At 38.0% G+C, this 22,358-nt stretch overlaps 1 protein-coding gene across 3 annotated transcripts; it reads left to right on the top strand.

Annotated features, from left to right (window-relative positions):
* The first annotated feature begins 287 nt into the window (after window positions 1-287).
* C3H21orf91 (chromosome 3 C21orf91 homolog) lies at window positions 288-18,763 on the top strand. 3 transcript variants are annotated; one of them, XM_042459670.1, is made up of 5 exons: window positions 288-403; window positions 4,822-4,952; window positions 13,825-14,358; window positions 16,609-16,671; window positions 16,979-18,761. In XM_042459670.1, the coding sequence occupies exons 2-5, from the start codon at window positions 4,829-4,831 to the stop codon at window positions 17,137-17,139; spliced, it is 882 nt and encodes a 293-aa protein (XP_042315604.1). In that variant the 5' UTR covers window positions 288-403; window positions 4,822-4,828; the 3' UTR covers window positions 17,140-18,761. The 3 variants fall into 3 exon arrangements, with proteins under 3 accessions (XP_042315604.1, XP_042315605.1, XP_042315603.1); XM_042459669.1 differs by lacking the exon at window positions 288-403 and adding an exon at window positions 414-677 and having other exon boundaries at window positions 16,979-18,760; XM_042459671.1 differs by lacking the exons at window positions 288-403; window positions 16,609-16,671 and adding an exon at window positions 412-677 and having other exon boundaries at window positions 16,979-18,763.
* Window positions 18,764-22,358: the final 3,595 nt, after the last annotated feature.

Here is a 22,358-nt window from a genome sequence, read left to right as displayed (position 1 = left end):
GCCATCTGCCAGGGGTGCTTGATTGAGAGTTCCTGCATGGCAGAATGGGGTTGGACTGGGTGGCCCTTGGGGGTTTCTTCCAACTCTGTCTAATTAACAATTTGAAATTAGTAGTTTTTCAAATGTCTAATTAACAATTTGTAAGCCACTCTGACAGCCTTTTGGCTGAAGAGCGGGGTATAAATAAATCAATTATTATTATCATTATTATTAACAACTCTTCTGTGATTCCAGGAACTGGACTGCGTGCATCACTCTATCACTTTCAATCTCTATTAGCCTCCTCCCTGGAAGGGGGCGGGGCCACAGCTTGGTCCCTTCGTCGGAGGTTCACGAAGCGAGGCTGAGCTCTTAAAACATAAGCAAGGAGCAGATAACGCGAGACTTCCACACTGAAGAAGAGGCGAGGGGGGGGGAATAGAAAAGGAGACCGAAGTAGGCAGGCGCATTTTTTCAGTTCCCCATCCCTCTATTGGGCCAAGCGATGGATTAATCCGGAAGGGGAAAGGGGGCGGGGCTTGCCTAAAAGCAGCGCCAGGCGCCTGGGCCGAGGAGGAGGCGAGTGGCCCTTCAGTCGCGCTCTCTCTCTCTGTGTCGAGTGTCAGCCATTTCGTGAAGCAACAGCAGCGGCGTTTTCAAACAGCGGGCAGCCTTTGAAGGACGGGGCGCCAGCGTCGGTAAGGGAGAGGGGAAAGCCCTTGAATGGACGCCCTGGGAGCGGGTCTGAGGAGAGGGCAGCCCTTGGTCCTCCTTGGCAAATAATAACATTATATAATAATAATAATAATAATAATAATAATAATGTAATGAGATAAACGTAGTAATTAGTATTATATATAGGCCATATGTGTATATATATGTGTGTGTGTGTAATTTTAATATAATAATAATGAGGTAAATATAATATAATTATAATATAATATTATAATATAATATAATATTATAATGAGAGAAATGTAGTAATAAGATTTATATATAGACTATATCTATATGCAAATATAATAATAATGAGATAAACCTAATATAATTATAATAATATATTATAATAATATTATTATAGTTATGAGAGAAATGTAGTAATTAGTATTATATATAGACTATATATTTTACTATATAATAATAATAAGATAAGTATAATATTATTATAATATAATATAAAACAAATATAATATAATAAATATAATGAGATTATTATGAGGTAAGTATTATACAGAGAATATATCTATATATAATTATAATATAATATTATTATAATGGAATAAACATAGTAATAAGTATTATACAGAGAATATATCTATTTGTGTATATAAATATAATATAACATTATTATAATGAGATAATTAAGTGCAATTAAATTATTGGACAGTTATTAAAACAATTGTTAAAAAAACGGGAGAGGTGGCTTAAAACATTAATGGTATTTATTTATTTACTTATATCCCGCTTCTCCAAACGATCAAAGTGGCTTACGCTAAAAAAAATCTATAAAAATACAATTTAGGTCAATTGTGAAATGAATAAATGCAAGGCTAAACTGGGAGTTCCCCTTCATCTGTTAAGGCCTGCCAGAAGAGATTAAAAAATGCCATACAGTTAAGACATAAAAAAATAGTATATTAAGAATAGAATTAAATGGCTACAATAATGGTAAGAACGTCAGTGGTCCAAAACACACTCTGGAGACCTCTTTGACTGGCTCAGGGCTAGGGAATCCTGGGAATTGTAGTTTATTGCAGCACCAGAGTTCTCTGAGAAGGGTAAATATCTCACAACACTACACTTCCCAGGATTCCCTAGCACTGAGCCAGGGCAGTCAAAACAGCCCCAAACTGGATTATTTCTGCAGTCTGTTTTTGGATCTCTGTGACCCCTTCAAATCTTTATCCTCAGCCTCCTGGGTGCATCTATACGGTCGAAACAAAGCAGCTTGAAACTGCTTTAAATTCTGCGCCTCCATCCTATTATTATATTTATTTATATCACACCTTCCCCCCTCCCCCCCCAAAAAAAAAATTGGGACTCAAAGCGGCGCACAGTTTAGAAGCACAGTATAATTAAAACGTGCAAAAGTGACTGTTAAAGTGGAGTTAAACTGTTAACAGTGTTAAAACTGATCACTTTAAAAAAATAGAATAGCATTTTAAGAAGATGAAAGATACTATGGAATGCTGGGATTTGTAGTTCTGCAATGCCTTAAGTCTTCTCTGCCCAAGGGTGGTTGGTATACAACTGAGCACAAGAGTCAGAATCGTCCAAGCCATTATATTCCCCTCTCACCTTGTCTGGGTGGGAGAACTGGACAGTGAAGAAAGCTGACGGAAAGAAGATCAACCCATTTGAGAAGTGATATTGGAGAAGAGTGCTGAGGATCCCTTGGACAGCCAAAAAGACAAACAAATGGGTCCTTGAACAGATCAAGGCTGAACTCTCCCTGGAAGCCAAGATGACCAAACTGTGGCTATCGTACTTCGGTCACATCATGAGAAGGCTCACTAGAAAAGATAGTGATGCTGGGAAAGGTTGAGGGCAGAAGAAAAAGAGGAAGATTGCATGCCTGATAGTTGGATGCAATTAGAGAGGCCATGGGTATGAATTTACAGGATGTGAGCAGAGCAATGAAGGATAAGGAGGCTTGCAAATCTCTCACCCAAGTGCATCTGAGGAAGTAGACTGAAGTCTACAAAAGCTCGTGCTGCCAATTGCTTTCTTTCAGTTAGTTTCAAAGGTGCTACAAGAGCTCTTCTCATCCAAGGGGTTGGTATGATTAGGGCTGTTGACAATAACCACAATCTCACAAAACTACAGATCCCAGGATACTGAAGGATGGCGCCATGGCAGTTTCAAGTGGTGTCAAATTGCATCATTTCTACAGTGTAGATGCACCCCTCTTCATTCTTCCTGTTTTCTGTGTCCGTTTCTTGTTTATGCCTAAAGTGGTACTTGTTCCAGGTTAAACAAATATTCTGAGTTGTGCAGGGAAGAGTTCACAGGAATTGCAGATAAGCTTAGTGTCGGTATTCCATGTTTTAAAAACTAGGTGAAGGCTGTCTGAGCTTTTGTCCAGCGCGTCTAACCAAGACTGAGAGTTTCCGTTCCTGGTGGGTGGGGAGGTGTCTACAGAGGTCTCTGAGACCCTTTAGGGCTGAAGGGTGGGGTATAAATGCCGTAAATAAGATTAAATAGTCTTTAATGCACCTCTTGGTCCTGGCAAAACATTGCAACACTGAGCTGTAGCTTGTACTTCTAATAAAACGAAGCTTCCCTAACCCCAGTTCCATCACACGAACTGGACTTCAACCCCAGTGATCTCTGACCATTGGCTGGTGAGAGTTGAAGTAGAGCTCAACTGCAGCGCACTATCCTTGTTGAAGGATGAGTTACAGATTTAAGTCTGGAGCATCAGAATTGGATGTTCATATCCAATCTCAGGCTCAGTACAGCCAGGGCCAAGTCTCACTGTATTCTTGCTTTTGTTTTGTTTTCTGTTAAAAGGAGGCATAACCGGACAAGTTTGTAGACGTCATATCACACAACAAAGTTGGTCATTTAAAACAGCAAAAATCATATAATTACGATTAACATTTTCACATGATGTTGCAATTAAAGTGCCATTATCTCAGAATAAGTAGGCAATAAACAGCAACAAATCATTCACTGGGAAATCCCATGAATGATTTGTTACTGTTTGTTGCCTGTTTATTCCAGGATAATAGTTCTTTAATTGTGATGTGTGTGAAAATGTTAATCATGATTTTCACCTGATTTTCATTGTTTAAACCACAGATTTTCCCCATGTGATAAAGTCATGGTTAGCAAGGGGGGAAGGGCTTCTGAGCATCTGGCAAGCTTAAAAACATTTCCCTTTGAGAATCTTGATTTTTGTTTCTGTTAAATAGAGTAGCTGAAGTGTGTTACAACAGTCAAAGCATTAATTAACAATCAAACGAATGTGTTAATTGGGTTGAGACTGAAGGCTACAGTTTCAGCATGTACTTTTCTTTTTATTGTCTGCTTACAGAGAAAATACAGCATTTCATTAATTTGTGTTCTCAGTGTCAAATGAATCCAGCACCATCATCTTACTTCGTTTGACATATTAGCCTCTGAGTAATCCAGAGCATTTCCTGGGTGTAGAGTAAACAGGTTTCTTAAATCAAGTGACATTGTTACTTAATTATCTCTCTTGTGTCTTGTATAGAAGATGTGCTGTGTTAAATCTGTTATCTGTTCCACAGTAACATTCCCCCCAAATCTGTTAACAACTTAGTTTTGTTTTCTCTTGGGGAAACTGTCTACAGGCTCAAAATGGCATTCTTGAAAAGATGAGTAAAACTCCCGAGTCAGGACATGTTTCTGCTTTTATGTGTGCAGTAAACACAAAAGGCAGTTGGCAGCGATTGCCAAGCTGAATTGGCACAAAGCTTTTGAACCCTTTGATACAGTTAATTGTACTCAGGAAAGCATGTTAAAGCAAAGTGCTTTGTTTTCCTTTCATGTCAGGCTAGACTACAAGAGAAGATAATATGATCTAAATGCTTGCCTAGTGAGTTTTATAATATTTAGGTCAGGGACAACAAAATAAATTTGGAGAGCATGGTAATCTTTTATGCTTACAGCATGTAAATAGAAAAGAATGAAGGTGGAGTGTCTAGAAACTGAATGGCAGATTTAAATAATTGGGAAATGAAAACAAAAAGCCATAAGAATTTACTAACTTACAGATTGAAACACTGAAGTTTGAACTCTTAGTCACATGCAAATTTGTGTACCAAGTTGTGGTTTTTTCATTCTTCATCGGGTAACAGGACTTTTCTCTTCTAGGGGCACTATGAACGAAGAGCAGTTTGTTAACATTGACTTGGATGATGATAATGTTTGCAGCATATGCAAATTAGGAACAGAAAGAGAGACTCTCTCATTCTGCCACATTTGTTTTCAGTTAAACATTGAAGGTAAGTGTAGCTTAATATTGTATAATACGTGCCATTAAGACTAGATGCAGCTTGAGAGAAGAAATGTGGCCTCCAATGGAATGTTGTTATTAGATAGTAGTGGTAGTGGTAAATAATAATATTAATAATAATAGGCTTCATTTTTACCCCGCCTCTCCGTCAGAATGACAATCAAGGTGGCTTACAATTAAAAGAATCCACAGAAACACCAATATCCCAATTATTCCCTCCCTCCCCTAAAACATCAATTAAACAACTATTAACTCTCTATATTCTTGGTATATGTGCTGTGAAAATTGTTTCCCCAAACATCTACAACAATACAGCTACAGTAGTTGAGATGACTTACTATATATAACAGATTTGTTATTGAATATGTTCTTGGTTTAAGCAAATATTCATTTTCAGACATTTTATTTTTGAGTACAATGAACATGTGACATTGAGGATATCAGGCTCTGTCAGCATAATCATTTTGTATCAGTGCGTACTTCCAGCATGATTTCAAACACTTTATTTTTCCAGCTTTTAAATTGCATAAACTGATTTTTACAGTTTCCTAAATCACATAAGGAGCAAAAAGATGAATGCAAAAAGACATCAGATAGTTCTGTGAGTTTTTAAAAATGCTGAATTAGAAAGGAGGATAGGAATACAGTGAGCCCACGCCATACGCAGACTCCTTATAGGTGGCTTTCAGCATACACTGAAGCCTCCTGGGAAATGAGCGCACACCCCGTGGCGAGCACAAGCCCCATTATATCCAGTGGGGCTTGCGAATGGCACGCACAGCTATGGGGTGTGTGCCTGGCTGCATGGCAAGCATGGGCCCCATTAGTTATAATGGAGTGCAAGCTTACATGTTATTTGCTTTGCGGGGGGGGGGGGGTCCAGAACGGATCTTCATGTAAAGCAAGTGCCCACTGTATAAGTAATAAATACAGTTATCGGTGTTTTTGAGCCCTTCAGAAATGAATTAATCTACAGTTACTGTAAATGTCTCTGTGGTATTCTGATTTAATCTGCATTTGAATGATTGCTAGATTTATTAGCTAATAATCACTTTTGTCCTTAACACTTACTGTATACATGTGTTTGTATGAATTACTTTGCTTTCTTTCTGTACTAGACATTTTACCTTAGTTTTAGATACAATACAACAATAAAAATTGCTTTTTCCATGGCTTCTGAAATACAGTTCATGACAAGAGCTTCCTGATTATCTTTGGATATCTTTAACTATTCTGATTCATCAGGTTATGAACTTGAAACATTAAAAAAAGGAAAGTAGAAAAATTAAATTACATCTTTAAATAGTTCATACAGGTTGAGTATCCCTTATTTGGAAATCTAAAATTACCAGAGATTGTCCACATGGGTCCTGTGATAATGACATCTTTGCTTTTGATGGTCCAGTGTTCAAAACTTTGTTTCATACACAAAAGCAGAGCCACAGTGGAGAACCTAGAGATTCCTAGAGAGACCATGTCAATTAAATATGTGGATAATTGCTTCCAAGAAAGTCAAAGACACAAATGTGGAGGGCTGACTGTAAGCAAAACAGAATAGCAATTTTATGGTGAAACAAAGTGTTGTAACTCACCCTTCACAATTGATTATTCGGGACTAGCTTATTTAGGGCACTGCTAATCCTGGAATGTTTCCTTGGGATTATTATTATTATTATTATTATTATTATTATTATTATTATTTGTAGTACATAAACATGTCATGAGAGTCATTTACATGCAACACTTTGTAATAAGGAGGACTTGTTTCTTCAAGTGACAAGCTCAGAGGGTACAGTGGGACCTTGGTATCCATGGGATATCCGTTCTGGATCCTCCTGCGTATACAAAATCCGCAGATGCCCAAATCCTGTTGTCCCCAGTGGTGGCATGTGCATGTGGCCGCACCACCATCAGGGGCAACAGGGCTTCAGATGAAGTCCTGTTGTCCTGAATGGTGGTACAACCACATGTACATGCTACCAATGGGGACAATGCATGAGCCACTATTAGGGACGATGCAGGCTTGCTGTCTGCAGATGCTTGAATCCACGGATGGCAAGTCTGCAGATACTGAGATCCCACTGTATTAGCATAACTTTTTCTTTGTAAATTGATGTGGTTTCCATATTATAGTGCTATTCAAAATGCTGGTCTCTAGACCAGTGCGGGTCCATGAGTCATTGGCTGCCAGTCCATGTGGAATTTCTCTCAGAAAGAAAGAAACAGTTGTAGATAGTGGACCTATACACAGTATTGGTCCCTAGCACGTTAGGAGGGGAAAGTTGCCATTCTGAGAAGTGATATTTTAGAACAGAGCTCCGCGTGCACTACCCAGATGCTCTGCGGCCGCTCTAGGAAAATGAAAGAAATAAAAATTGAATGAAATTAAAGAATAAGAATATATTCCTAAACACCATTAACTTGTAATGCATGGGGTATGTCTCTTAGGGGCTTTGCCATAGAAATCAAGGCTCTGTGAGTCAAAAAGGTTGGGAACCCGTGCCGAATATCCAGCAGTGTTGCCAATAAGTTGTTGTGTTCCTGTTGATTCTTTGCTTTGTTTATTATTGCACCTTTAGCTAATTCTGAGATTTCCTGCTATGTCTTCCAGTATTTCAGAAAGAAAAGAAATCTCCCAGTTTGGGGGGGGGGGGATTCTTGGTTCAAAGCAAAACGTTAACATTGGAGCTATAGCCATAATAGCAAGGAATTTTGGAATGCAGATCATTCTTCTTCTGAAATGCTAATGGACATATGGGCCTTTCTTGTATCTTAATGCCCATGTACACCAAATGTAAACAAAGATGAGAATCTATGAAAGAATACTTAAATGTAGCCTCTTAGTAAAGATTTACTAGACTGAATTTGCTTATTTTTAAGTGTGTAGATATGCAGGAAATGTTAAAACCATAAAAAGCTTTTATGAAACTAGCGACAGCCACTGAGAACCAAAGCAGCAAGCTGTCTTTCCCATAATCATTCCTTTTCATTGCATCAAAACATTGTGCAACAACAAAGAAGTGTTTGTTTTTGTATAGGAGGGGAGCTAGGTGGTTTGGATCATAAGGCTGAAGTGGGAATGCTGTAGAATAGACTGATAGTGGTAGAGGGAGAGGCAGACAAGGATGGAGTGTTAAGTATAGGGTGGAGTGACTGAAGACCAGAGCTAGAAGACAGAGCCTTGGGGGCTGGAAAACAGTTTAACTGGGGAAGGCTGTATATGTGAGTGTAAAATATGGAGGGCTGAGCATATGTGGATGATGATTAAACTGTTGTTTGTGGTATCCTCATTTTATTGGTGCAAAATAAACTTCATTGAAAACTGTGCAAAGATGTGTGCCTCTGCACCTGAAACGTGCCATATTTCCAGAGCAGTAAGTTCAAAAAAGATAATTGGGATTTACTCCATATTAAGTGTGTGTAGGGTTGCAGCCTAAGGAGATTTTCAGCAAAACCAATTTATCCTGTTTTGTTCCATAGCCCCTCTGATCTGTCAGACTAGTTTTGCTCATTTTCAGACATAGTGCCCATGATGATTTTGGTTTTAGACTACTAGAGAACTAAATGCAGATTCTTGTGTGTTTGGTGTACTGGGGCTGCTCTTCAGGAGGTACTTGCAGGTGGGATTTGCTGTCTTGCTTTGCAGTCCCCCTAAAGCAGATGTCGGAATCAAGTGGCCCTGTGGGCATTGTTGAACTGCAACTCTTAGCAGCCTTAGCCAATGTGGCCAGTGGTGAGAATGCTGGGATTTGCACATCATCATCATCTGGAGGGCCATATGATTCCCACCCTGAAGCAAGAACAGGCATCAACTACAGTGGACCCTTGTTATACGCTGGGGTTTGGTTCCAAGATCCCCCATGTATAACAAAATCCGTGTATGCTCAAGTCCCATTAAATGTAATGACATCGCAAAATGGTGTCCCTTATTAAAAAATGGAAAATCAAGGTAAATTTATACTTTTTGGGAACATTTTCAAACCGTGTATGCTTGAATCCGTGTATAAAAAATCCGTGTATAAGAAGGGCCGACTGTATGTTGATGGGCGGGCCTCAAGAGGCATGAAAGTGCCATTGAATGTTCTCTGGACATCTTAATGTTCTTAGTTCATAAATGTTTGCTGTCTAATAATGGCAAATAAAATTTATCTGCCATTTAATTCCTGTTGGCTATAGTAGCCTCTTTGCTTCCATGAATGGAAGCACCAGGTAATTTCCAAAGTACAGTAGTTTGTATTTATATATGGGGTTTGCCATTTCTCTACAAAGTTTCCAAATTGATATTAAAATGGAGCTATATACTTATCATACAAAAGCAGGAGAAAATCAGTTTTGCATTTGGCAAAACTTCATACTAGTAATTTAATATGCATTGCTTAGGAGTAAATTAATTTGGAATATGTGAAGCTCTTTTGAAGTTCAAGGGATTTCCATATTGAATGATAGGTAGGGCCCTTTTTATGTTGTAAGTATGAAGTGTATTGTTGGATGTATTTCTGACGGATTTTTTGGAAGAAAAATCTGCTGAGGCTGATATTCAAATAAATTTTGAACAGGGTTGGTGAGAGCTGAGTGTTAACTCATTAATGAAGTATGTAGAGAGATCTTGTAGCACCTTTGAGACTAAATGAAAGAAAGAAGTTGGCAGCATGAGCTTTCATAGACTTCAGACTACTTCCATCTGCATCTGATGAAATAAACTTTAGTCTACAAAAGGTCACGCTGCCAACTTTTCTTTCAGTTAGTCACAAAGGTGCTACAAGATCTCTCTACATATTGATTCTACAGACTAACATGGTTATATCTGAATTCTATCACTATGAAAAGCACCGAATTTAGCCAAATAGAGTAGAAATCCATCATCCTCTTAAAGAAACTTCCCCAGGTACAGACAGACATCTGGAGATTATCACAGCAGGGCCAATTCATCAATAATTGTGGTAATGAAAATAAAAAGCAACAGTAGCACTATAGCTCTCAATATTTTCACGCTGTGGCACACTCTACAGATTAACATGGCTATATCTTTGAATTTTATCATTAATGAAGTAGTGAGCATATAACTGGTAAACTGTCAGCAGACTACTGAAGAGATAAAATGGTTTAGAAAAACCTTCAGAAGTAAATCTTAGACATCGTCATTCATGTTTCATAATGAGAACGCTACATAGAGGCAAAAATGGGAAAGAAAAAGAGGACTAGCCAAAAGAACCAAACCAATACTATTAGGAATTATTGTTTTAAAGTTTTTAGAGGTCTGCTTTGTTACCAGGAATAGGTTCATAGTGGAAAATATGTCTATTTCTTTCCTTAAGTAATGTTAAAGAAGATGTGTTTGTGTTATGGAATGTGGATCTTGTGACACTATGATTTTAATCAGGTAATTATATACATTTATTAACATTTGAAATACACAAGTCCTAATAAATTATTAATTCACACTTGTATGGAGTACAGTGCGCTTTTGGTATCTGCTGGGGTTTGGTTCCAGACCCTAGTGGATACCAAAATACACAGATGCTCAAGTTCCATTATGGTACCCCTTATATAAATTGGCAAAATCAAGTTTTCCTTTTGGAGGACTTTTTTCCTTCAATATTTTGAAGCTGTAGATGGCTGAATCTGGGAATGCAGAATCTGTGGATACACAGGGCTGACTTTTTTCCTTGCATAAGAAAACACTATGAAATTCATGGAATTGCCATACATCTACAGGTGACTTGAAAGCATGCACACACAAACGTAGTAACCATAACAAATGGTTAGCTGCAAGATTTATTTATGTTTTTATTGGTTGAGGACTACTGAGCAGCAGCATTTTAAAAAAATATGGCCACCACACATGATTGGAATTGTGCCACTGACTTTGCTAGAATTGAGTAACAAAAAGCCTGAAGCAAAACCTTTTCTTTAGAAAATTCACATATATTCACACATTCTCTCTCTCTCTCTCTCTCTCTCTCTCACACACACACACACACACACACACACACACACACACACCCCAACCAACCAACCACAAGCCCAAAGTGGCCTTGTATTTAATGATAATTCACATAGTGGCAATTTCTTCTAACAACTTGAGTACTAAGATACCATCTAACCTGGAGACAGGGTGTGGTTTCTGTAAATTAAGAACTGCACAAAGGAAATTATAGCTTTGCTGCAAGTCCTGACAACAAAGCTCTGTACATTATCCTCCTTTGTTCTCTGAACTTGCACAGCTGCTAGCAGAACTCAGAAGAGCAGGGACTTGCACATAAAAAGAAAACAAGCCCAACAGCTATTGTGTAACAGAACAAACATGAGCTGGATACACAAGCTAATGCTGGCTGTTACACAGAATGAGATGTACAGTTGTGAAAAATAGAATTACAAATTGTTTTGAAGATGGATGCAAACACATGTACAGTCGGCCCTTCTTGTACACAGATTTTTATACACAGATTCAAGCATCCACTGTTTGAAAATATTCAAAAAAAGTATAAATTTCAAATATCAAACCTTGATTTTCCATTTTTTATAAGGGACACCATTTTGCTCTGCCATTATATTTAATGGGACAGATTTTGTTATGCACGGGGGATCCTGGAACCAAACCCCAGAGTAAGGTCCACTGTAATACAAGTAAACACCACCTACAAAAATGGCAGCACTAGTTTTAAAACACTCCTTGGAAAGTAGGCTATTTAATTCTGGCTTCCTCTGGTGCTATAGATATTTCATATTTAGCTAAGAAAATTTCTAAAATAAAATTTGCATAAAAATCCCCCTTCAGTATTCAGTTAAAACTTTCTCTAATAAAGAAAACCCTTATAGATACAATATAAATAGTTTTTGCTGATATTGTCAGTTAATTTACAAGTATGCTGGAAGGTGATCTGTTAGATTTAACATTTATTTATTTCGTTTTTTTTTTTAAAAAATTATGCTGCCTTTCTCCCAAAAAGGGACTTGAGATGGCTCACAAGATAAAAACATAAGAATGTAAAAACAATATAAATCTTCTGCTTTGGCTTCTCAGGCTTTCAACAGTGCTTGAAAGGAACAACATTTTCCCATTCCTTCTTACATTTAGGCTAAAAATATGGCACAGCCTCAGTAAGAATATGAATAACAACAGTTAAGAGCTGTGCAACAATCATCCTATCAGTACCCAGCTTCAGTCCTCCTTGTTCTATCCTTCACTGTTGAAATTTATTATTAATTCCTGTAATTTTCTTTAATAGTGTTACTTGGCACTGGTACTTTCCTCACTGCCTTCATTTTTTGACTTTATAGTTTAGTATGTCAACAGTTATGAATCCACTTAGCTATAGAAGTATCTAGCCCACAGTTCATGTACCTGCTTGCAGTAATATCACAGAAGACCTTGTCAGAAGCCTTACTGAAATCAAGCTATACTACATCCACAGCACTCACTAATCAACCAACCTTGTACCTCTTTCGAGAGAGAGAGATGTCTCGCTTATTAATCACAGCATTCCTTGCTAAGTGTGCACAGACATACTGTTTCCTGGTATTGATGTTAAGCTGACTAGTCAGTAGTTGCTGAGGTCACTCTTTTTTTTCCTCTCTTTCTGAAGACGGAGTCATCCTTCAGTCTTCTAGGACATTTTCTAGCCTCTAAGAATTCTGAGAGATTATTGACAGTGACTCTGAGAGGACATTTGCATCTTCCTTTTATACTCTTGGATGAAGTTTGTGTGGCCCTGGAGGCTTTAATTCATTTAGAGCAGCTAGATATTCCTTTACTACCTCTTTACCAGTTCTGGGCTGCAGTCTCCTTATTGCATAATTTGTTCTATTTTCACCAGTTACTGTAGTTCTCTCTTTTCTTTTTGGGAGAAGATTGAGTCAAAGAAGATATTGAACAGTTTGGCTTTGTCTTCTGTCCACTATTAGCATTTTATTATCTTCTTTAGTCAGTGTCCATACTTTTCTTCTTGCTCTGGACATTATCTCCCCTTTTAAAAATTACCTTTAATCTCTGTAGCAAGTCTGTTTATTCTCAGCATATTCTGACTTCTCACTATAAGTAATGACTCTTCATTTGTATCCCTCTTTGGTGATTTTCACCTTCCTCCATTTCATATATGTCTCTCTTAAATTTCAGCACATATGAAAGTTATTTGTACATCTATCTACCTTGGTATCTTTAGACGTCTCTCACGTTTCTTCCTTCTTGGAATTGTTTGCAACCGTACCTTCAATATATCACCCATGTATCTTGAACTCCCTTCCCTTTGAGCATATCTGATGTCACTCAGTATTTCCCTAAGCCTTCTGAAATCAGCTTTCTGTTTGGGGGACACCATACCTCAATTTTTTGCATGCAAGTTGAGTATCTCTTTATTACCCTTTAGTGAAAACAGTAACAAATTTTAACATGGTGGGGACTAATTGAAAAATCCATTTTTTCATATTACGCACATAAACACACTACGTATCTAATTTTATAGAAGATATTTCAGAAATTATTCTAGTCAATATGAGCTGTGTTTAAGGAAGTTTGCACAGACTACAATTCTCAAGACCAGTTTTCTATTTCCCACTTGGCCACTGAATTTAATTAGGATTGTAGTCATTATAAGAGATGGACCTTTTAATAGTCACTCAAGCAGTTATAGTGAAGTAGTTGCTACAAGGCAGTACAGTACTGGAGTGTTAACTACTAACACTCCATTAAATTTTCTTTGAAAAAAATTAAGTATTCTCTTGTTCTGAATGACAGTAGTGAAAGTGTCATGTTAAAGCACTTTGTTCTTTTGCATCTAATTGTTATATCTTGCTTTAAAAATATTTATAGTCTATATTTAGCATTATTCTAGTAGCTCATAACTTTTTTTTTCTCTTTGCAGGAATACCAAAGTCTGATCTTTTGCATACGAGATCATTAAGAGGACACAGAGACTGCTTTGAGAAATTCCACTTAATAGCAAAGCAGAGTTGTCCACAGTCAAAACTCTCCAAGAGTAAATACGCAGAAGTGAAAAACATCTTTAGCAAAAAAATTAACTGGATAATACAGTATGCACAAAACAAAGATTTGGATTTGGATTCTGAAGGTTCGAAACAAACACAGCACCGACTTTTTAGCTTTAGACATCAGAGAGAGAGAAAGCTACTTCCACAGTCTGATTCCCAGGTTCCTAAATATTCTGCAAAGTGGGTAGATGGAAACACTGGGAGTATTTCAAACTGCTCACAAAATATTCTAGAACCAAGGGAGTCCAGTGATTTCAGACTAGATGTGCTGCAACAGACAGGTGGCACATTTTGTTGTAGTGATACATTGTGGCCTAATTGTAACCAGTCATCAGAGTTGGGAAAAACTAAAAAAGATTTGGATACCTGTGCCCAAAGAAGACATCCCCAATATAGCAAAGAACAGTGTAAGTGGACAAAAAGTGAAATTTGTATATTATATCTGGATGTTGTTGTTTTTGTGTAGTTTTTATCTCTTTAATAACCTTGAGTTATTGAACATAATTGTCTGAAATGTATTGGAAATGGGAAAATACTAAACTGGAACTTGTCAGATTAGATCTAGTACTTGGCATTTAGTTAAGTACCCTGTGATACAAGGAAAACCTTTCTTTTGAAATTACTGTGCATATCTTCTTGTTGACCTTGCTCTGACTCACGAGAAGACTGTCTGAGAAACAGATCAAGTCTGTGAAAGCTTATGTTACACCCCTTTCACACTTAGACTCAAAGGTGCTACAAGATCCCTATTACAGACTAACCAGGCTATGTCTCTGAAGAAGAATTGAGGCTTCCCAAGTTTAGTGATTAGTGATATAAAACTAGTAAACAATGACTTTATTTTAAATTTCCTAAGGGACTTTCCAGACCAGCGCTTTGCACAGGCCTGGATACATGCTAGGGTTGCCCGAGGGCAGCGCCACCGCATGCCCCACAACCCTAGTATGTCGCGGCGGTGTGATAATGGTGGCGCCCTGTATACACGGGTACCACCATTATGACGTCACGGCCACGCCACAGCCAAACAGTGCGGCGTGGGCATGACATCCCCATGACATTGCAAAGCGCTTGGGGCACCCTTTCAGCATCGTGGTAAGGAGCTCCGAAACGGAACTCCTTTTTGCCACACGCATCACTGGCTCAGCCTTTACATGGACGCACCAGTGATGCAGAAGAGAAAGGGGCCAAGTGGCCCCTTTCTCCCCTTCCCTGCAGCTGTCAGGATGTCCTTGGGGCATGAAGTCCCAAGGACATCCCTTTCCAGGCCGCGGGGAAGCAGCGTTTTGCTGCTTCCCCGAGGCCTGGAGAAGTGGCGGATTGGGGCCTCTGGGGCTGCCGCTGCAGATGCCCAGGCCCCAATCCAGAGGGGAAAGGGGCGGGTGCAGGCTGCTTCAAAGGGGCAGTCTGTATCCCGCCTACAATATTACCTTGTTGACCCAGTATCCTGTTTACTTTGGACAATTAAAGATCTTCCATTTATTGCATTTAGTTTTTCACTCTTCAGCATGTGATACTTTGATAAGAGCTACATGTGGAATATGTTGTTGTGTTTATTTAGAATGATAATATAAAAATCCTTGGAATTAATACAAAGGGATGTCAGGGATGATGGGAGTTGTAGCTCTTCACCTCTGGCTCTAACTCACCACCTTGTTATGCAGCGGTGCTGACCAGCTTTGGTCAGTGGTTAATGCTTTTCTTCCAAAGCAGCAGAGTTTCAGAGAATAGGCTGAAGACCCTGACAAACTCTCCAAGCCTTCTCACTCTTCTTCCTGAGATCTCTCCAAACTTCTCCAGGATTCTGCTGGCTCTTGTATCTTCACCCAAGACACCAGACAACTCAGTAGTCTTATATAAAAGATCTACTTTATTCTACTATATACAAATACTAATGCCCTCTACAATCTCCAAAACACTCCAACTACCCACAAAATACATTGGCAAACATAGCAATTATTATAGCCATTGTTAAACACCACCCACTTAGTCAGTTTCCACCCAGTGGGCGTGTACATTTATTTTGATTGGTTCACATAGTTCAACCCATACTTAAGAGTTTCATCATTTCACCTTGTACACTTAATGAATCTCAGGTGTTTCCAATTGTACATTCTATAATTCTGTCCTTGACTTTCAAGACTTCTAAATTACATTAGCTTTTACACCTGTGTAACTTCTTAATTGCTCTTGCTTAGTCATTGTGACTTTCACACACATATTTTATTTCTATTACTGTATATCCCATGTTGCATTTTCCTTAACAAGGGATACAGTGGGCTCCTTAGTATCAGCTGGGATTTGGTTACAGGGTCCTTCCCTCAATGGATAAGTCTATGGATACCAAAATCCATGTATGCTCAAGTCTTATTATATACACATAGTAAAATTGTATCCCTTATATAAAATTACAGAATCAAGGTTTGCTTTTGGGGGGGGGGGAATGATGATTATCATTTATCTGAATATTTTCAAGGCATGGATGGTTGAATCCATGGATGTGGATGATCAGCTATCTATAGATCCTACTTACCCTTTGCATAGCTATTTGACCCTGATGTGGAAGCCAAGGATTGGAATGAAATGTTTTAAATAGTGTTCTAGGGTGCCCTTCCTCTCATCCTCCCTTGTTGTCTGATTATTAATGCTTTGTGTTTCAGTGAGCATGATGACTCTAAGAGAGGTAGAGCAGCTGAATGAAATACTACTCAAGCAAGTCCAGGGTAAGATTAATCTTAGTTTTAACACTGCCTTATCAGCAGTTACAAAAATATTAATACTATAAAACAAATTGCCCCTACTGTTGAGTGTAGAAAACAGTTTTCTCCTTTTCAGAACAGGTGGGAAAGAGTTTAGAAACATTCTTTGGCAATTGATGTAAATCTCTCTCTTCTTGGAGGTTACAAGAAGAACTAATGAATAAGTTTCATTTTGCTTTAGTGTCTTGTAAATTAATTTATACAATTGCAAACTCTTATTGAAGTTACCTTTCAGAGTCATAGACTAATTGGATGCCAACATTTATTTCAGATGTGTTTGAAGAACTGATTGACCAAGTAAAGGAAAAGGACTCCTTGGCTTCACAACTCAATGTCCGTCACATTGCTATTGAGCAGCTGTTAAAGAATTGTTCAAAATTGCCATGTCTGCAGATGGGACGGGCGGGAACGAAATCGAATATATCTATATAGATACAGCCAGACTTGCATTTCCAGCATCATGGATCTATGTCATACAGTTGCACATTGAAGCAGTATTTTGGAAAACTTGTATGTATTACAAGATGCAGAGGTAGTTGCATACAGTGTTACATACAGTATTTTTTAAAGAAGAAAAAGCATTTGGGGGACTACTTTTGACTCTGGAAGTCACCTTTCCCCATAATTATCAGTGTTCTTTGCAGTCACCGATGATAAGTGTTTCAGTATGGCTTAACAAAAAAACAAAACAAAACAAAAAAGATTTCTGACTGACTGTAAATAATCATGGCGATTCAAGTGGAATGCAGATTTAGATATCAAGAAATGATGGTGCAACCAGTATTCATGAAATCTACATTTTTTATTTATTGCCAGCAATATTTTATTACTGAAATTTTTATAAAAGAAAACTATTTTAGGTACTTTTCCACATCTCTTTATAAAGGTTTTGAATAATTATGAGTAACATTTTGCCTTGTGTAATGATTGTTTACCCTTTTTTCAGGTCAATGTACTTATATTTCATGATGGAAATTGTTTTTTTAAAAAAACTTGTTTCCCAAAGACACAATCTCAGTGGCTGTAATACATTACTTTCTGTTTTCAGCAATGTAGAATTTATTGGGCATGGATTGTATCTTAATAGAAGAAATCTAAGCACACCACTCTTTTTTGGAATGACAGTTCATGTTACGTTGATATATGCAGAGCTGGAGTTCAGTTTTGTAAGTGAATTTCTAATGCTTAATAAAAAGTATATGGCTTCAAAGGAATAAACCTATAATACCTCATGAAAATAATTGCCTTTTTCATCCTTTTTGTTTCTTGTTATAACTCTTTGCACATAGAGATTCCTGCATATAGATATTTGTATGCAAAGAAAATAAAGGAGCTGGAAGGAACTCATGTCTTACATATTTCATTACCAGTAGTTACTAAATTATGGCTTGCTCTGAAGAGGCTGTCTATTCGGTGAACATTAACATCAAAAAGTCATTGGGCTATGGGTTTGCTCCCCTCCTGCTGAGCATTACTACTTTGGAAGGTTACAGTTGTACATATGTTTTGATTTCACCCATGGCATGGACATTTCCACGATAAAGGTGCACTGTGATTGTATGTATGACTCATACCATTGAATGTCTCCAGAATTTTACTTCCTGTTGTGTATTGCCAATCGGCCTTCATAGTAAACCTCTTGGTCATATTTGCAACCAAAGAACTATTTGGTCATCTGTATCTGCCCTGTGGATCTGTCTTGTGATACTTGGTGACTCTTTCTTCATAAAACAAATCAAATCTAGAATAAAGAAAGCTCTACAACTGTGTGTACCATGGCCTTCTATTGTAAGAAGAATCAAAATAGCCATGTGGCAACTTCAAGTCTGTAGAATGAAGGATCTGTTATATGGAGACGGAAGCATTATGTTATCTTGCCTTTTAAATGCTTTGTGAGTACAGGTAAAGTGATCCTTTTATCATTATGCAGCGACGTGTGTTTTGAATAAAATATAAAGAAAAGTGAGTCTCATATGTGCAAAAACAAAGGCCTGTTTTAAGTACATAATCTTGTTGGATCAACTGAATAAATGTATGCCACTATTGATCTGATCCTCCCTCTGCCCCCTTTTTTTGGGAACTGTTACAATTTGTGTCAAACAATAACTAATCAGAGATACATGTTAATGTATTTCTAAGGGTGACGTCTAGACCTAAATGTATAGTGTTGAAGTGGTATTCCCTTCAAATTCTTTTCTACAACAATATTGATAATAAGAACACACTTTCTGTTTTAGGTTACATGAAACTGCCTTGGCTGAACTGAAGATACTGGCTCACCTACCTGTCTACTCTAACTTAAGCATATTCCCAAAGTGTTAGCCAGAGATTTTTCTATCCTTAAGTACTGAATTCTTTAACAGATGCTGCAACATGATGATGGGTGTTCTGCCTGTGAGAAATGCATGGGCCCACTGCAGTGAGTCCCCTTTTCAGAATTCTAGGAAAGAACCTTGAAATAGATTTCAATTAGTCTTTATATAGACCTCAGCACCTATTTTAATTAGGTCTTTCTATTTTTTTTTAAACCCAATGTGTTCAGCATGCAGCTGGGTTGTTGCTGTAACAAATCACAGGGCCTTCTTGGTTACAGTAGAAACAAATAAGCCTGTGTCATAATAACTGGCTAATGTAGTCTAAAGCTACATAGGATTCATTCTATATTACTTTAAGTAGCCCCACCAGTTACCGTTCTATAAATGGGGGCTTGCCATACCTTTAAAAATACCCTACATCTATTTCTCCCTCCCCCCCCCCCCCCCCCCCCAAAAAAAAAAGATGTTTCATACAATAGGTTATTAGGCCCTAGCCAATTAAGGCAATAGCAGATTTCTGGGAATAAATGCCCTAAAATGATGATTAATGTAATAGCTAGTGTTTACTTTGAAATGCTTTTTTCTGATAAGCATTCACCACCTTTTCTACAATTCTGAGTGGTAGAATTAAAAGATATAGCTGTGTAAGTATGTAGAATCAGTGCATAGAGAGATCTTGAAGCACCTTTGAGAGCTTTTGTAGACTTCAGTCTCCTTACACCTGCATCTGAGGAAGTAGACTGAGATCTATGAAAGCTCATGCTGTCATCTTTCTTTCATTTAGTCTCAAAAGTGCTGCAAGATCTCTCTACATATAATTCCCTGAGTTTATCAAGAAGATGGAAGGATACAACAGATAGGAAAGCAAGCATAATGACAAGAGGATATCTTTGATGGCATCTATATAACTTAATAACTGACTTCCATGTTCATCACTGCCCTACATAGGGAAAAAAATTGCTCTTTTGGACTAACTGGTTTATTGTCTAAGTGTATGTAGGCGGCCTCCTTATCAGATGTATAAAGTGGACTAAAGTCTGTAAGAGAACACACACATTGCAGTCTCTAATATGATGGTGTAATTTCTCACCTTAGGTTTGTGATCAGAGGGTCATCAGTAGAGGAGAAACCCACCCAGGCTTGGATATTCTCCTAATGGAGGCCTGTTGTGGCTTGAGCATCTAGGAATTTTGCATCTGGGTGTCTTTGGGTTCAGAGTCATTCATCAAGAGGCCCATCATTGTTGGGGCTCAGATCTGCAGGACTAACTTACTGGATTCCTGTATTGGTTTTCAGGGAAGAACTTAGTTGTGGAGCTCTCAGTGCTGCAGCAGTGGGCAAAACGCAGACCAGGAGCATGGATCTCTGACAAGTGAAACAGGAACTGCAATTGGGCCAGGGGTATTTTGAAGCTGAAAGCTGTTTGGAATTCCAGGGAAACATTAGCTCCCCTCAAGTCAACTACTGTAACTAAGGCCCGGGACATACCTCCCCAAACAGGCGGGCTAGAGGCGGATGGCTTATCTGCAGAGGGATGCCACAGCAGCCAAGCTGCATGGCGTCCCTCCACCCCCAAACCCTGAAAACCCAAGTTCTTCTTGGGATGCCGCACACATGTCACAAGGGCACCATTGGCACACTCATGACATAAGCAATGCACAGCGATGTCTATATGCTGCACGTCATGTCACGATGGACAGGAGGCAGCCATTATGCCACCATGATGTAGGATTAGAGACTGTGTGGTTGGTTCGAGGTCCCTAACCCTACAATCATTGCCTGGATGCCAATTCTTGGTGGTATGTACCAGGCCTAAAGGTATGAAACCAACAGTTGTATTTCCCCACATTCTGGAGTGTCTTGCTACATCCATTTTGAGAAGAAAGAATCATTACACATTAACTATAACCAACAAAACAAAACTATATACAGTGGACCCTTGTTATACTTCTGTAGGTTTGCTTCCAAGAACCCCCATGGATAACAAAATCCATGGATGTTCAAGTCCCATTAAATATAATGACATAGCAAAATGGTGTCCCTCATAAAAAATGGAAGATCAAGGTTTGAGATTTGAAATTTATACTTTTTTTGAACATTTTCACACTGTGGATGTTTGAATCCATGTATAAAAAATCCATGTATAAGAAGGGCTGACTGTACAAACAGAATGGGTTTTCTCTTGCACATTTCCTTCATAGGGGCTCCCATGCCAGGAATGTTTTGGATAAGCCTATTATTAGCAGGATCTTTCCATTCTCTAAGTCAGGAAGATCTGTTGTTACAGTGGATACTGGGATAGCTGTTTCCATTCCTAACTGCTTTGCTGTGGAGGGAATCACTGAGGTGGGAGGCTGGCTCTTCTGTTCCTTAAGTTGTGAGACATGGAAATATTTCAGCCAGCGGAAGACAGACTGTTTTGTTTGTTTCCTTTCCAGGGAGAATAACATTTGTCTGAAGGTATGATAGTCAGAGGCTTCTGAGGCATCTATTTTGTTGAGGCACAGCAGCTCTGGGAATGCTGCTACTCAGCTTTGTGCAGTATTGTAAACCTTCTGTAGTAAAGCTTATCAACACATCTTACTAATAACAATATTTTGTAGGGAATCTTAATTTTGTGATATAATTAGTTGTTATACAAGATATATGAGATTACTGTCACACCAGTTGTCGTATGAGATATGAGATACGTTTAAATTTTGTTTATTATTTTTTTAACAAAAACACTTGAGATCCTCAGAAGTTTCAAAATGACCTTTGGTCCTAAACTCTAATTTTTATGTGTTTTACAATCCATTTTGCTAGTCAATATTATGATATCTTTATGTAAAACTATGAACAAAAATTTAATATCAGAATAAATCCATGAGGGTGAACAGACAAGGTGATTCTCAGATATAATTCATTTACAGAAATTGCAACATTTTTCAAATTTACTCATTTTATGATTATGATTATGATTATTATTTTAAGTGCATCTGTTGCTTGAAAAACCTCAAAATCCTGTGTTCTGGAATTTGACATTTCAGGGGCGTCTTTTAAGTTGATGATGAACCAATAACCACTGCTATTAAGAGAAAACAAAGTAAAGAACACATGGAAATAATGCTAACATACAACAAAGAAATCTCAAAGCGTACTGGAAAGCTTGGAACATACATCCTTTGGAAGCATTTGCCTGCTTGCCATTAATATTTAAAAGCACATTGGTGCCCTCTAGTGGTAGATTACTGTAGTTGCTGTAGTAGAACACAGTAACTACTTCATGTAGTAGTAGTAGCTGTTATCGATAATAATAATAATAATAATAATAATAATAATAATAATAATAATAAT

The sequence above is a fragment of the Sceloporus undulatus genome, chromosome 3 (assembly GCF_019175285.1).
Source record: "Sceloporus undulatus isolate JIND9_A2432 ecotype Alabama chromosome 3, SceUnd_v1.1, whole genome shotgun sequence".
Taxonomy (NCBI): Eukaryota; Metazoa; Chordata; class Lepidosauria; order Squamata; family Phrynosomatidae; genus Sceloporus; species Sceloporus undulatus.
This window is presented reverse-complemented; position numbering and strand designations above follow the sequence as displayed.

What these genes read in the sequence shown, in the direction of transcription:
- C3H21orf91 (XM_042459670.1), top strand. Translation starts at nt 4,829, where the DNA reads ATGAACGAAGAGCAGTTTGTTAACATTGACTTGGATGATGATAATGTT. An exon ending in TTTTCAGTTAAACATTGAAG is followed by an intron (nt 4,953 to 13,824) that starts GTAAGTGTAGCT and finishes TTCTCTTTGCAG; the next exon opens with GAATACCAAAGTCTGATCTT. An exon ending in CCAATATAGCAAAGAACAGT is followed by an intron (nt 14,359 to 16,608) that starts GTAAGTGGACAA and finishes TTTGTGTTTCAG; the next exon opens with TGAGCATGATGACTCTAAGA.